Source organism: Bidens hawaiensis, unplaced genomic scaffold, assembly GCF_021521415.1.
Source record: "Bidens hawaiensis isolate Kalapana, Puna unplaced genomic scaffold, B.hawaiensis_p1.1 tig00022287_1, whole genome shotgun sequence".
Taxonomy (NCBI): domain Eukaryota; kingdom Viridiplantae; phylum Streptophyta; class Magnoliopsida; order Asterales; family Asteraceae; genus Bidens; species Bidens hawaiensis.
This window is the reverse complement of record NW_027493456.1, coordinates 342,887-355,442: the sequence shown is the minus strand read 5'-3', so window position 1 is coordinate 355,442 and position 12,556 is coordinate 342,887. Positions and strand designations below refer to the sequence as shown.

Below are 12,556 nucleotides of genomic sequence, written 5' to 3'. Positions count from 1 at the left end.
GTTGAGCATGAGCTCTGCGTAAGTTAAACGAGCCGAGCTCAAGTAAAATGAGTCTGGAGATGCGGAGCTTGAGCTCGACTCATTTAACTTACGCAGGGCTCATGCTCGCCTCGTTTCGATCTCTATTTCCAAAGCTCAAGCTCGACAACTCGTTTAACTTACACCGAGCTCGAGCTCGAGTTCGGCTCGTTGTGATCTCTATTTCCATGCTCGATCTCAGACTCGTGAGTAGTTTTCGAAGCTCTGGCTCGGCTTTTATTTATGAAGAAACACTAAGTGACCCGGGGCAGATTATGGATAATCTGGGGGTTAAGTAATGTTTCCCACGAGGATGAGGTCCAGCAGAGAAGGTTGTTCTTCAGGTGACCTGCAAAACAGACACCGTAAGCTCGTCACTGAGAAGGGGGGGGGGTTCCTCCTTGTGACCACCATCCGGCGTAAGAATCAGACTAGATTGCTCTGAATATAAGTGTATATTAAGAGATTGCTAGATAAGAATGAGATATCAGATGATGTCCTTACCATTCCAAGGTGTTGGAGTATTTATAGCCGAAGGTAGGTTTCCTAGAAGGTACAGCCGGCTGAATAGTATTCCTGTTCTACCAACAGTGGACTACGCACAGGGCATGCTGGTTGGTGGATAGACTACGGCCGACAGTAACAAGGTCGGCTGTACACTGTTCCTTTACTGCCGGCTATGCACTGTTCCACCAACTGTAGGCTGCGCACGTCCCATAGTAAGGGTTGGTGAGTAGGCAGCGGCTAATAATGACAAACAGTACTAGAGGGTGCTCCTCCTCGTACTGTTGTCGGTGAGCTGTTACCCTGTGATTGGTTCATGGGCTGTTCCGGTCAGATCGTCTGTTCTGCCCATACCTTAGTAGGTATAGTACAAAAGATCTTCCAGAAGCATACGGACTGGCTCATTTAGGCGGGCGTATTCCCGCCTTGCTCATTCCTTCATGTGACTACTGAAGTAGCTAGTGCCTTGTGCGTGTAGCCTTGCTGTTAGTGCGGGTAGCCTTCCCTGATGGCTTGTATCCAAAACTGCGGGAACAGGCGAGGTACTTCAATTGGGAGGCTTTCCCTGCGGGTACAGCTGGCGTACTGCGCGTAAGGTTTTCTCTGAGCATGGTGGGTCCTGCGGGAGCAGTTGGTCGTTGCGCAGACGTCCCTGTTCAAGGTGAGTCTTGCGGGTCCAACTGGGCTCTGCTGGGACCTACCTCTTCAAGTCCCCCCAGTCCAATGTTCTTCTCATGAATTATTAATAAGTGAGGTGAACTTTTGGACTTAGCAAGGGGTTTTGAAAAGGGGTTTTTAGTTTTTAGGTTTTCCGTGGGGATTCTTCCCGCGGTTTTCCTGATGTCACGCAGAAATTCCCGACTTTTCTGCTTGATCTTTGGGTATGAAGCGGGTAGGTTTGTAACCTCCTCGCAAGTCAGGAGCGTTGAGTCCCACTTGTGTGGATTCTCCATGGGGTTTTGGTAGTTTTCAACATATTGATCAATTATGCTAAAACCACCAATTCCATCTTGGAGTTTCAAACAATATAGTTCTCGACGTTCCCGTCATGCGGGGTTGTTATTCCTGTTTCCGCAAGCATGGCCCAGAAGATCCTTCTTGGTTTGAATTCCCTGCAGAGTGCTAAGTATGTGAAGGGTTTTGCCTTGACACTGTACCCGCACTCGTCTTACGGTTACTTTATTTCCAAGGTATTCCTGGTGTCAATTCCCTGCGGGTGCTAAGTATGTGAAGGGTTTTGCCTTGACACTGTACCCGCACCCGTCTTATGGTTACTTGGTTGCCAAGGTAAGGGGTATTTTCCCGCCTAATTTTGAATCTTTTTTTTTTGAATTTTTTTTTTTTTTTTTTTTGAAATTCGAAGAGTTGGTGAAAGGATAAGAACAGTCCAAACCTCTGAAACGTCGTGCGACGGTTTCTTCTGACTGTGTCAGGACGTGCAGGAAGTTATGGTGACGTGACAGTACATGGTCATTCCAGACGCCTTTTCAGGCGCGTGGGCGCGATTTTTCGGGCGCGTGGCCGCGAAATTAATGGTACGCGTCCTTTCAACAGCTGTTGCCAGCTTGCTTTTTGCCACGTGTCATAGTTTCATTGCACCTTCGATTTCTCTCTCTTCCGCATTAATTTCATCGCATTAATTGCGATTAGTATATAAAGGGGGAGAGGGTTCTTTGTAATCCACACTTTCACTTTTCTTCTTCATCTTCAAAGCGATTTCCGGCGAATACTCAACTTTTCAGTCGAGCATTCTCTCGAAATCGTTTTCTTCTTTCATCTGCAAGATGTCTTCTCACGATCTCGAAGCTACAGCCCAGGAGGCTGGGGTGTTCACCGATGACAAGAGTACTGATGGCGAGTGCCAGTGTGCTCTGCCTGTCGATCTGTACCAGTACATCATCAGGAAGTTCATGCTCGAGTCTCTCGAGCCTGAGTTTCCTGAACCCCATCAGACGGTGTATGATGCCCCCAGAGGCAAGATCGGGGTATATGCTGCATTCTTTGTTTATGGGAACCTTAGGTTCCCATTGACAAAGTTTGTGTACCGTGTCCTGGAGAGGCACGGTGTGCACCTGATCGAGGTGCACCCGATGGCGATCGCGAAGATTCGCCACTTCGAGTGGGTGTGCCGGATTCTGGGCATTGAGCCCTTCGTCGACCGCCTGATGACCTTTTACTCTTGGAGGTGCATCCAGGGGTGGTATACGCTGATAACCCGAATCAAGGGTTTGAAGATTTGCGCAACCGAGCGCAGTCTTCGTTCGTGGAAGAGGGAGTTCTTCTACCTCTCTGCTCGCGCCATCCCCCTTGCCATGAAATTTAAGAATGGGCAAGCTCTCCCAAGCCTTCACGCCTCCAACTACCAGGAGGCGGAATGGTTCTCGAAGATATCCCAGGTCCAATCTCCGGTTTACCGGTTTGCGGAGTCCGGGATGGTGATGCTCGGGATGAGCCGGGTGTGGAAGGATGCGGATGCGCGAAAGATCCCGATCGTCCTCGAATACGGTTCGAACTCTGTTCCTTATGGTATGCTCTGTTTCTTTTTGTTGATTTAGAATCTCTTCTAACTTTTTTCCTGTTTATTTCAGAGGGGAACGACTTGCAGTCGCTCCTGCATCCGCGGGAGGCTGACAGCCCCGCTCGGATGGGTACTCGTGCTCTAGACGAGAACGAGTTGCCCATCCTAGAACAAACGGCGGATCGATTTGTGGAGGTCTACCCGCTAGGCCACGAGATCCTGAGCGCCAGGCGGCCAGGTAAGGCGCTATTCAACCCTCGACCCCTCAATGTTGAAACCTCTGCTGGAATTCCTCTAATCGTATGTTCTGATGAGGAATCCGCAGATGGTCCTCCGTTGGTGCGGAAGAAGAAGGCTGCCGGCGGGAAGGGGAAGGAGAAGGTGGCCTCCACTGCCGATCCAGTGCCTCGGTCTGACTCAGAGGCCAAGAGCGAGGAGGTGGCGGGGAACCCCGGTGGTGATAAGACCACTGCTCCGGAGGCTGCGACGATTGTCACCTCCGGAGAGCCCAGGATGACAACGGTGACCGGCGTGAAGAGGCCGGCTCCATCGGGTTCATCCCCGCCTGTCCGCACTTTTAGGCTCAAGAAAACCCGTAAGTACAAACTTTATTTTTAACTTCATAGATTTCCATCATTAATACTTCTTCTTTGTGCAGGCGTGGATGTTGACGCATTCCAGGGTGGAGCGGGGAGGAGTACCCCCTCGCCAATGACGGTAGGCCTGGTCAGTCTACCTGAGGCGACGACCCAGGCGGCTGCGCCTGCTTCCGCTGGTTCAGTTGCTCATTCCATTGAGCCAACTGTTCCAACTGTGATGACGTCACCGCCGGCTGTCAGTGCCATTTTTACAGCATCTTTCACTGAGCCGGCGGTTACTTTTGCTGCGGACTCTGCAACGGCGACCGCGGCGGCCGCGGCGGCCTTCACCATGCCTCCTCCGTCATCGGCAACGACGGCCGATCCTTCAGGTATGCATGGGGCTTCTGGCCAACCTCTACCTCCTTCCCATCTACCTGACCTTTTGGACGGATTTCCCTTAGGTTCAGGTGATGGGTTTGGCGGCTATCGGCCTGTTATTGACCCTACAGGTACGTAGGGTTTTTTTTTTTGGCCTAATTTTTATTTATTTTTTATATCATCTTTTCCTAACTGCTTTTTGTTTTTTGCAGTGTCGGATTCCAATGAAGTGTATGTTCCACGATGGAACATCCGCCGAGGAACAACCCTTCGCACACCTGTGGAGTGCGTGGAGTGGGCTCGTCACGCAGCTCCCAGTGGTGCGTTGGGGGAAGCCATGGCTAGCTACCAGGAGGGTAGGCTAACCAATGAGCTTCGGGTTCTCCTGGCCAGGATGCAGCCGCGCGTCGAGCTGCTTTGTCGTGAAAACGACAAGTTAAAAGCAGCTCGTATTCAAGAAGTAGCTCAGGCGCGGGCTGTCCGGGAGGAGAATAGGAGGCTCTCCGCCGCGGCCGCGGAGAAGGAGAAGGCGTTCAAGGCCCTTGAAGTTGAGGTTCAGGCCCGTCTCGAGGCCCGTTCCAAGGCTGCCCAAGCTGTTAACGAACAGCTTCGGCTGGCTAAGGAAACTGCTAGGAACGCAACTGAAAGGGCCACCAAGGCTGAAGCTGTTGCTGAGCCTCTACGCCTCGAGAATGAGGAACTTAAAGCTAAATTAGAGGCGCTCCAACAGGCTCATGATGCCTTGGCGATGGAGGACGCGAAGAAGCTCCAAGAGATCCTGGACCAGAGGGGCGTGCTTGACCACACTGAGCGGAAGCTAAAGGGCGTCGAAGAGGCTGCTGCAAAGGAAGTGTTGCTTGCCAACTTGAATAAAAGTGAAGCCGAACGCGCCTGTACCCAAGCTCAAGCCGCCCTCCAAGAAGCTCTGGTTGCCAAGGAATGGCTTCTTCGAGAAGCGTTGTCTCAGGTAAGCTTTTCATGTTTTTACGCTTTTTTTTGTAAATAGAAAAGGTTTTGATACTTGTATTTTTTTTTGTAGGTTGTGCATCGGGTCTTCACGGAGACATCTTATGACGATGCTATGAGCACAGCCCTCAACGCTTCTCATGAGGATGGGGAAAAGGCCGGCTTCCTGCTTGGTCTAGGGTTTGTTGAGAAAGGCATCCCGCCTTCCAACTTCCCTTTGTATAATGTGGATACTGAAGCTGTTTATGACCAAGCAGTGAATCAGTATGCCGCCTTCCCGCATCCGGTGGTGGAGAAGGTAAACGAAGTCGCTGCTGCTGATGATGTGCTAGCTATTCTTAAAGCTTTCCTTGAACCGCCACGCTCTACTGATGGTGCGGGTCCAAGTGGAAGTGGTCCTGAAGCATGATCCTGAAGATCCCTCTCCACCATTAGCGTAGATTTTTGTTTTTGTATAGCTTCTTTTGTATGCGGGTATGCACCCATCAATCTTTGTAATATTTGAACTTTGTGGAATAAAGATTGTGTTAATCCCTTGCCTTGTTTATTTTACGCATGTTTTGATCTAACTTAGCAATTTCTTTAGTACTTAGATAAGTTAACTTTTTAACGTGGTAAATTATAAGTTTGTTTCGCTTCCTCTTTCATGATTGTGCGGGTATGACCGTCACTTACACTTAGTAGGATGGCTTAACTTTACTTATATCTGACCTGCGTGGAAGTTTTCCTCATCTTTTCCTTTGAAATTTTCTAAGTGTTCAGAATAAGTTAACCTTTGGACGTGGTAGATGATAGGTTGAAGTTTTGCTTCCTTGTTCGTGATTGTGCGGGTAAGACCGTCACTTGCACTTACAAGGATGGCTAAACTTTACTTACATCTGACCTGCGTGTAGGTTTTCCTTAAAACTTGAGATTTTTAGCGTTGTGTTTATGCGGGTTTTGCCGCCTTCCACACGTAACGACTTACTTCTTCCCCCATTTATGCGGTGAATACCGGCACATCAGTGTGGGAAGTTCATAAGTATAAAGGTAAGGCTATCAACACATTGTGAAAGGAGAATCATTTCCATTAGAAGTGGCTATAGGCCTTTTCTTTACAAGTTTGGAATTGATCTACATATAACATTTGCGTAATTGAGCTCCATTCCATGATCTTGGGATGGGAGTGTCATCGAGCCTTTCGAGCCGGTATGCGCCCTTTCCCAGAACTTCTTTGATAATGTATGGCCCTTCCCAGACCGGGGCCAGCTTTCCTGGGCGTTCTTGGTTCGAAGCCTCGTTGTTACGCAGTATGTAGTCTCCTATATTGAAGTTGCAGAGTTTTACCCGCGTGTTGTAGTACTTTTGCATTTGTCGCTTGTAGTTCTCTTCACGTACTGCGGCTAAGTCTCTGCGTTCCTCGGTTAGCATAAGGTCCAACCTTCTTTCCGCATCATTGTCTTCTGGCTGAATCAAGACCCTTGGTGAGGGTAAACCAATTTCGACCGGGACCATGGCTTCAGTGCCATAAGTGAGACTGAACGGGGTTTCTCCCGTACTGGCCTTCTTCAGCGTTCTGTTTGCCCAAAGGACGTGCGGTAGCTCGTCCACCCAGCCGGATCTATGTTCCAAGAGTCTTTTCTTTATGCCTTCGACGATGCTCTTATTTGCTCTTTCCACTTCACCATTGCCTTGCGGGTGTGCCACTGAGGTAAAGGTGTGGGCGATTTGAAGTTCTTTCAACCACTGTTGTAGCTTCTTGTCAGCAAAGTTGGTGCCGTTATCGCTCACCAAATTCTGTGGAAGTCCAAAACGACAAATAATAAATTCCCAAATAAATTTTTTGATATGTTTCGCGGTTGTTTGGGCTAAGGGTTTTGCTTCTATCCACTTGGTGAAGTAGTCGATGGCTACCACTAGGAACTGAACATTTCCTGCTGCTGTAGGAAATGGGCCTGTCACATCGATGGCCCACTTCTGAAAAGGCCATGAAGAGGTGACTGGAACAAGTTCATTCTTCGGGCGGTGCGTGTTGGGTGCGTAGAGCTGGCAAGACCTGCATTTTCTGATGTATGCCAGCGCATCCGTATGCATCCCCGGCCAAAAGTATCCCGCGTTGTTTAGCTTAGCTACAACAGCGCGGGGACCTGCGTGTACTCCACAGATGCCTTCGTGTACTTCCCTTAGGAGGTAGTCAGCATCTTGGTTGTCCACACATCTTAAGAGTGGGCCAAGAAAGTTACGTCTGTAAAGGATGTCATCGATGAGTTGATAATTCAGTGCTTTACAGCGTAGTTTTCTTGCCTGTGTTTTTGACTTTGGTAGTGTACCTGCCGCAAGGTATTTTATTATTGGTGTCATCCACGTTTCTGTACCGGTTTGGATGACACAAATTTCCTTGTGCGGGACCGAAGGTGTCTCGAGGAGTTCAATGCGGATATCCTTTCCTAAGTGGGTGAAGGCTAATGATGCAAGCTTGCTTAACGCATCCGCAGATTTGTTTTCACTTCGCTTGACGTGTATGACTTTGCAGTCGTTGAAATCGCGCATAAGGGATTTTGCTTGTGCGAGGTACAGGGCCATTGTGTCGTTCACGGCCGTGTACGTCCCGTTGATTTGATTGGCTACTAACATGGAATCCACGTGGGCTTCCAAGTTTTTCACTCCCATCTTACGCGCAATTCTCAGCCCAGCCAAGAATGCCTCATACTCGGCTTCGTTATTCGTACTTGGAAAATTCAGTCGAATAGCGTAAGTGTATTCTTGGCCTGCTGGGTTGGTTAGTTTCAGCCCTGCGCCTGAACCCTCGTTACTGGCTGCTCCATCAGTGTAGAGTCGCCAGACATCATTGATGTCTTGTGCTGGAGAGGGTTGAGCCTCTTCCTGGCACTCTTTTTCCCGCGATGCAGGCACTTCCGCAATAAAGTCGGCCAAAACCTGGCCTTTTATGGCTGGTCTTGGCTTATACTTTATCGCGTACTCCCCCAACTCAATTGCCCATTTGGCTAGGCGTCCCGATAACTCGGGTTTGCCTAGAACGTTTGCAAGTTTGAAGTTGGAGAGAATGGTGATTGGGTGACCCTGGAAATATCGTCTTAACCTGCGTGAAGCGTGTATAAGTGCTAAGACTAATTTTTCGAGGGTAGAGTACCGGGTTTCTACGTCTGTTAGGATACGGCTGACATAATAGATTGGCATCTGGATGCCTTTTCGCTCTACTAGCAGGACTGCCCTGGTTGCTCTATCTGTTGCGGAAAGGTATAGGGTTAACTCCTCTCCCGCTTTTGGTGCTGTGAGCGTTGGGAGTTCGATCAAGCGTGACCAAATCTCCTGAAAAGCTGCTTCCGCTTCTGGTGTCCAGCGGAAGTGCGTTTTCTTTAAACAGTTTCTCAACGTTGACACGAAGGGAAACGACTTATCCGCGTGGTTTGCCAAAAAGCGATTAAGTGTCACTAGTCGTCCATTCAGTGTCTGAGCCTGTTTGATGGTAGTAGGTGATTCCATTTTGATAATGGCTTCGACCTTTTCAGGGTTCGCTCTGAAGCCATCTTTAGTGACGATGACCCCCAAGAACTTCCCTTCTTCCATTCCAAAGGCACACTTGCTCGGGTTGAGCTTCATGTTTATCTTCCTGAGCGTGTTGAAAGTTTCTTCGATGTCTATCAACATCGCTTCTGGGTCAGGGCTTTTGATGACCAAGTCATCCATGTAGACTTCCAAGTTCCTCCCGATTTGGGCATGAAACTGGTTGTCCATCTGGCGTTGGTATGTGGACCCGGCATTCTTAAGTCCGAATGGCATCATTTGGTAACAAAATGTGCCATCGGGCGTCCGAAAAGCGGTTTTGTCCTGATCATCAACGGCCATGTGGATTTGATGGTACCCCTGATACGCGTCCAGAAAGCATTTAAGGCGGAACGGTGCCAACGAATCCACCTTAAGATCAATTTCGGGTAACGGATAACAATCTTTGGGGCATGCTTTGTTCAAGTCCTTGAAATCTATGCACATGCGCCATTGTTTGTTATTCTTCGGTACCATAACGGGATTTGCAACCCATGTTTGATATCTACTAACGCGTACGATGCCTGCGTCAAGGAGTTCCTTGACTTGGGTTCTACACGCGTTAGTTTGTTCTGGCCCCATTACTCTGCGCTTTTGTACGATCGGCGTAACAGCCGGATCGCATTTGAGCTTATGCTCTGCCTTACTTCGGGGTACCCCAGTCATGTCAGCTGGTGTCCACGCGAAGATGTCAGCGTTTTTCTGTAATAAGCGCTTGAGTAAGGTGCGTGTGGGGTCAACAACTGTTGGGCCAATGGAAACGGCCTGGTCAGGGTACTTGCCGTTGAAGGCCCATCTTTCTGGCTCGGTGATGGTTGGTTTAGCCATCTTTGGTTTGGGTTTAGATGAGACAGATGCGATGCATACCTGGGGAATGCCGGTGATCATCGCTACACCCTCAGCTGTTGGCCATCCCATCATGCCGTGGACTGAGGATACCACGGCGTTGAATCTTGCCATCCCGTCTCTTCCGAAGAGAATGTCGTATGTGTGGTGTGGCTTCCTCATTACGACAAAATCCACGTCTTCTGTGCGTGAGTGATTCCCGTCTGTAAGAGTGACGGGGAAAGATAGGATGCCCAGGGGGGTGTTTGTGCTGCCATCGAACCCTTCCATCGAGGCGCAGATCGTTTCCAGGCGCTCTTTGTCTTCGTCATCTAGCTTGTCGAAGAACTGCCTGTACATCACCGTTGACGAGGCGCCGTTGTCAGCAAGAGTGCGAGAAGTGATGTAGTGCCCCAGCTGGCTTTTGATGACGATAGGGCCTTCTTTGCTGGGTCCTCCTGGCACTCGCGGGAAGCGCACCTCAGCTTCCTTCCACGCGCATGGTTCTGTCGTTCGCCTTTTTCTTCCTCTGATCTTACCATGAACCATGTTGATGCTGATGTCAACGGACTTTCGTCCGTTGCCTCGGTACCGGTTATCATTCCTTCCTCCCTTCTTGATTGATGCCACCAGGTGTGCAAGTCTTCCATCCTTGACGAATGCTTCAACAATATCCTTCAAGGATGTACACTCTTCCGTACTATGACCTTTTGTCCCTTGGAAGTCACAGGATTTGCTCTGATCCGCATTGGGTCGCTGCCGGATCATTGGAGCTTTTGGCCATGGTAGCTTTTCAGTGGCAAATATCTCCGTGACGCTTTTGGTGAGTGGCGTCCACCTGTGTTTTTGGCTTGAAGGGTGTGTGTTATTTCTTCCGCCAACAAGAGGGTGAGAGTTGGATGAGGTGTCAAAGTTTACCCTTGACTGCCAAATACCTAGCTTCCTCTTTTTGTTCTGCCGGGCGATCCGAACATTGTTTTCTCTAGTCCTCTGCGTGTAGAGGTGTGTACTCTGGGGAAGATCCCTTCCCAGTTGCTTCTCCGTCTCGGCAAAGCGCTTGGCCGCCGTCATGATGGCATCCCATGTTGATGGCATGCCGTCCTTACCCGTCAATGTGCGGATAAGCTCTGGGTATTCGGCGCCCTGGATGAAAGCGGCGCGAACAAGATCTTCACTTATGTTGCCGAGCTTAGCTTTTTGGAGTTGAAGCGAGTGATGAAGTCTAGTAAAGATTCATCCTCTTCTCTAACGCAGTTGAGGATCGTCCACTGTTCTTCAGTATATTTCATTTGCTGGCTGAAGTGCTGGCTGAACTTGTTCTGAAAGTCCGCCCAATCATAAATGTGGTGGACCGGTAAACGATCGAACCATGCCCTGGCCGCTCCAACCAGAGTCATCTGGAACATATAACACCACGTGGGTTCCGTCCAGTTACTGACGGTTGCCCCCACAATGAATCTGTTCAAGTGGTCGTCTGGGTCGGATAGACCATCATAAGTGCCGATGTTGGACATTTGTTTGGCACTTCTCGGGGCGATTGCTTCCGCAATGTCCCTTGCGAACTTAGACTTTCCTGCATTTGCAGCAGTTGGTCTAAAGGTTTTGGAGAAGTCACGCGGGTTTCTCTCCGCATTTGTTGGTTTAAAGGCTTCCCCAAAATTCCTTGTCGGTTGGAAGTCCGTTTCCTTACGCTTCCCTTTTGCCTTATGGCGAGGGTTTGCGTCGGTATCGGATTCTTCCCGCTCATCGTCTGAGTACTCGCACTCACTGTTCATATTGAGATGTTGGTGAGTACTGCCGAATTCGTCAGCCTGTTGAACTGAACGCAAGCGTTCATCCAACTCAGCTTGGAACTCTTTCTGACGTGCTTCGGCCCACGCCTTAACTTGATCTAGTGTTTGGCGAGGGACCCTCGTTCGTTTCTCCAACTGGGCATCAGTGAACCCCAGTGGAATATTTACTGCACTTGCCCCGGCTTGGGTAACCGGGGTAGTGTTCGTAAGATTTGTATAACCGCCGGTGTTCCCCCCAGTTGCTGGGGTTGTGGTTACCGGGGTTTCTTGGTCGATTACTGGCCTTGGGACCGGAGTAACGTTAACCATTTCTTCAGAAATTTTGAAAAAACTAAGAATTAGTTCTAGCTTTTATGCACGGATGGCGCCAATGAAGAAACACTAAGTGACCCGGGGCAGATTATGGATAATCTGGGGGTTAAGTAATGTTTCCCACGAGGATGAGGTCCAGCAGAGAAGGTTGTTCTTCAGGTGACCTGCAAAACAGACACCGTAAGCTCGTCACTGAGAAGGGGGGGTTCCTCCTTGTGACCACCCTCCGGCGTGAGAATCAGACTAGATTGCTCTGAATATAAGTGTATATTAAGAGATTGCTAGATAAGAATGAGATATCAGATGATGTCCTTACCATTCCAAGGTGTTGGAGTATTTATAGCCGAAGGTAGGTTTCCTAGAAGGTACAGCCGGCTGAATAGTATTCCTGTTCTACCAACAGTGGACTACGCACAGGCCATGCTGGTTGGTGGATAGACTACGGCCGACAGTAACAAGGTCGGCTGTACACTGTTCAAGTAGCTATCAAATCATCTACGCGTGACAGGATGCAATTGCTAAGTGATACGTTAACTTTTACTCGTGCTATAACTTGTTTCCCGAATTTGGCAAGTCTTTTATTGTATAAAAAAGTTGGATTTGCAACGAATGGTGCACAAACTGTTTTAGCTTCGGAGCAACTACCGGATGCAATGAAGCATTCTGGATTTGGTGGTTTGATTCCCAAGGGCTGTGACCCGTATCTGAAGAAAGCTTATGTGTTCGCGCACACTGCATACATGGTTGATTTTAGCATGTTGATAAACCCGGGCTACGGAAGGAGTTTGAAAGCAATCGCTTCAAGTCAAATTGAGTATTCTAAAATTGGAGTTGAAAAGTCACCGCATTCTGACGAGTTTCGAGCTGGTTTTTTAAAAAAACTTGGTTTGACAGATCCTGTTGTTTTCAAGAAGATTGTTGATGTTTGTAACAACCTGTGTAAGGCGGTTGGTAAGCCTGAGTTAGCCTTTGAAACCGCTGAGTATCATATTAAGAATGGCATGATATGTTTCTTTGAAGATGATAACAAGGATGTGGCTGATGCTGAGCTGGATAAGATGATGGCTGATGAGCTGAGTGTTGCTAGTATTCATGACGCTTCTACTTCGACGGATTAA

The 12,556-nt window shown here is 48.9% G+C and overlaps 1 protein-coding gene across 1 annotated transcript; it reads left to right on the top strand.

The window, feature by feature from the left end:
* Positions 1-11,947: 11,947 nt before the first annotated feature.
* LOC143565129 (uncharacterized) lies at positions 11,948-12,556 on the top strand. Its single transcript, XM_077052200.1, has one exon. It carries the CDS (start codon positions 11,948-11,950, stop codon positions 12,554-12,556), a length of 609 nt encoding a protein of 202 aa, XP_076908315.1.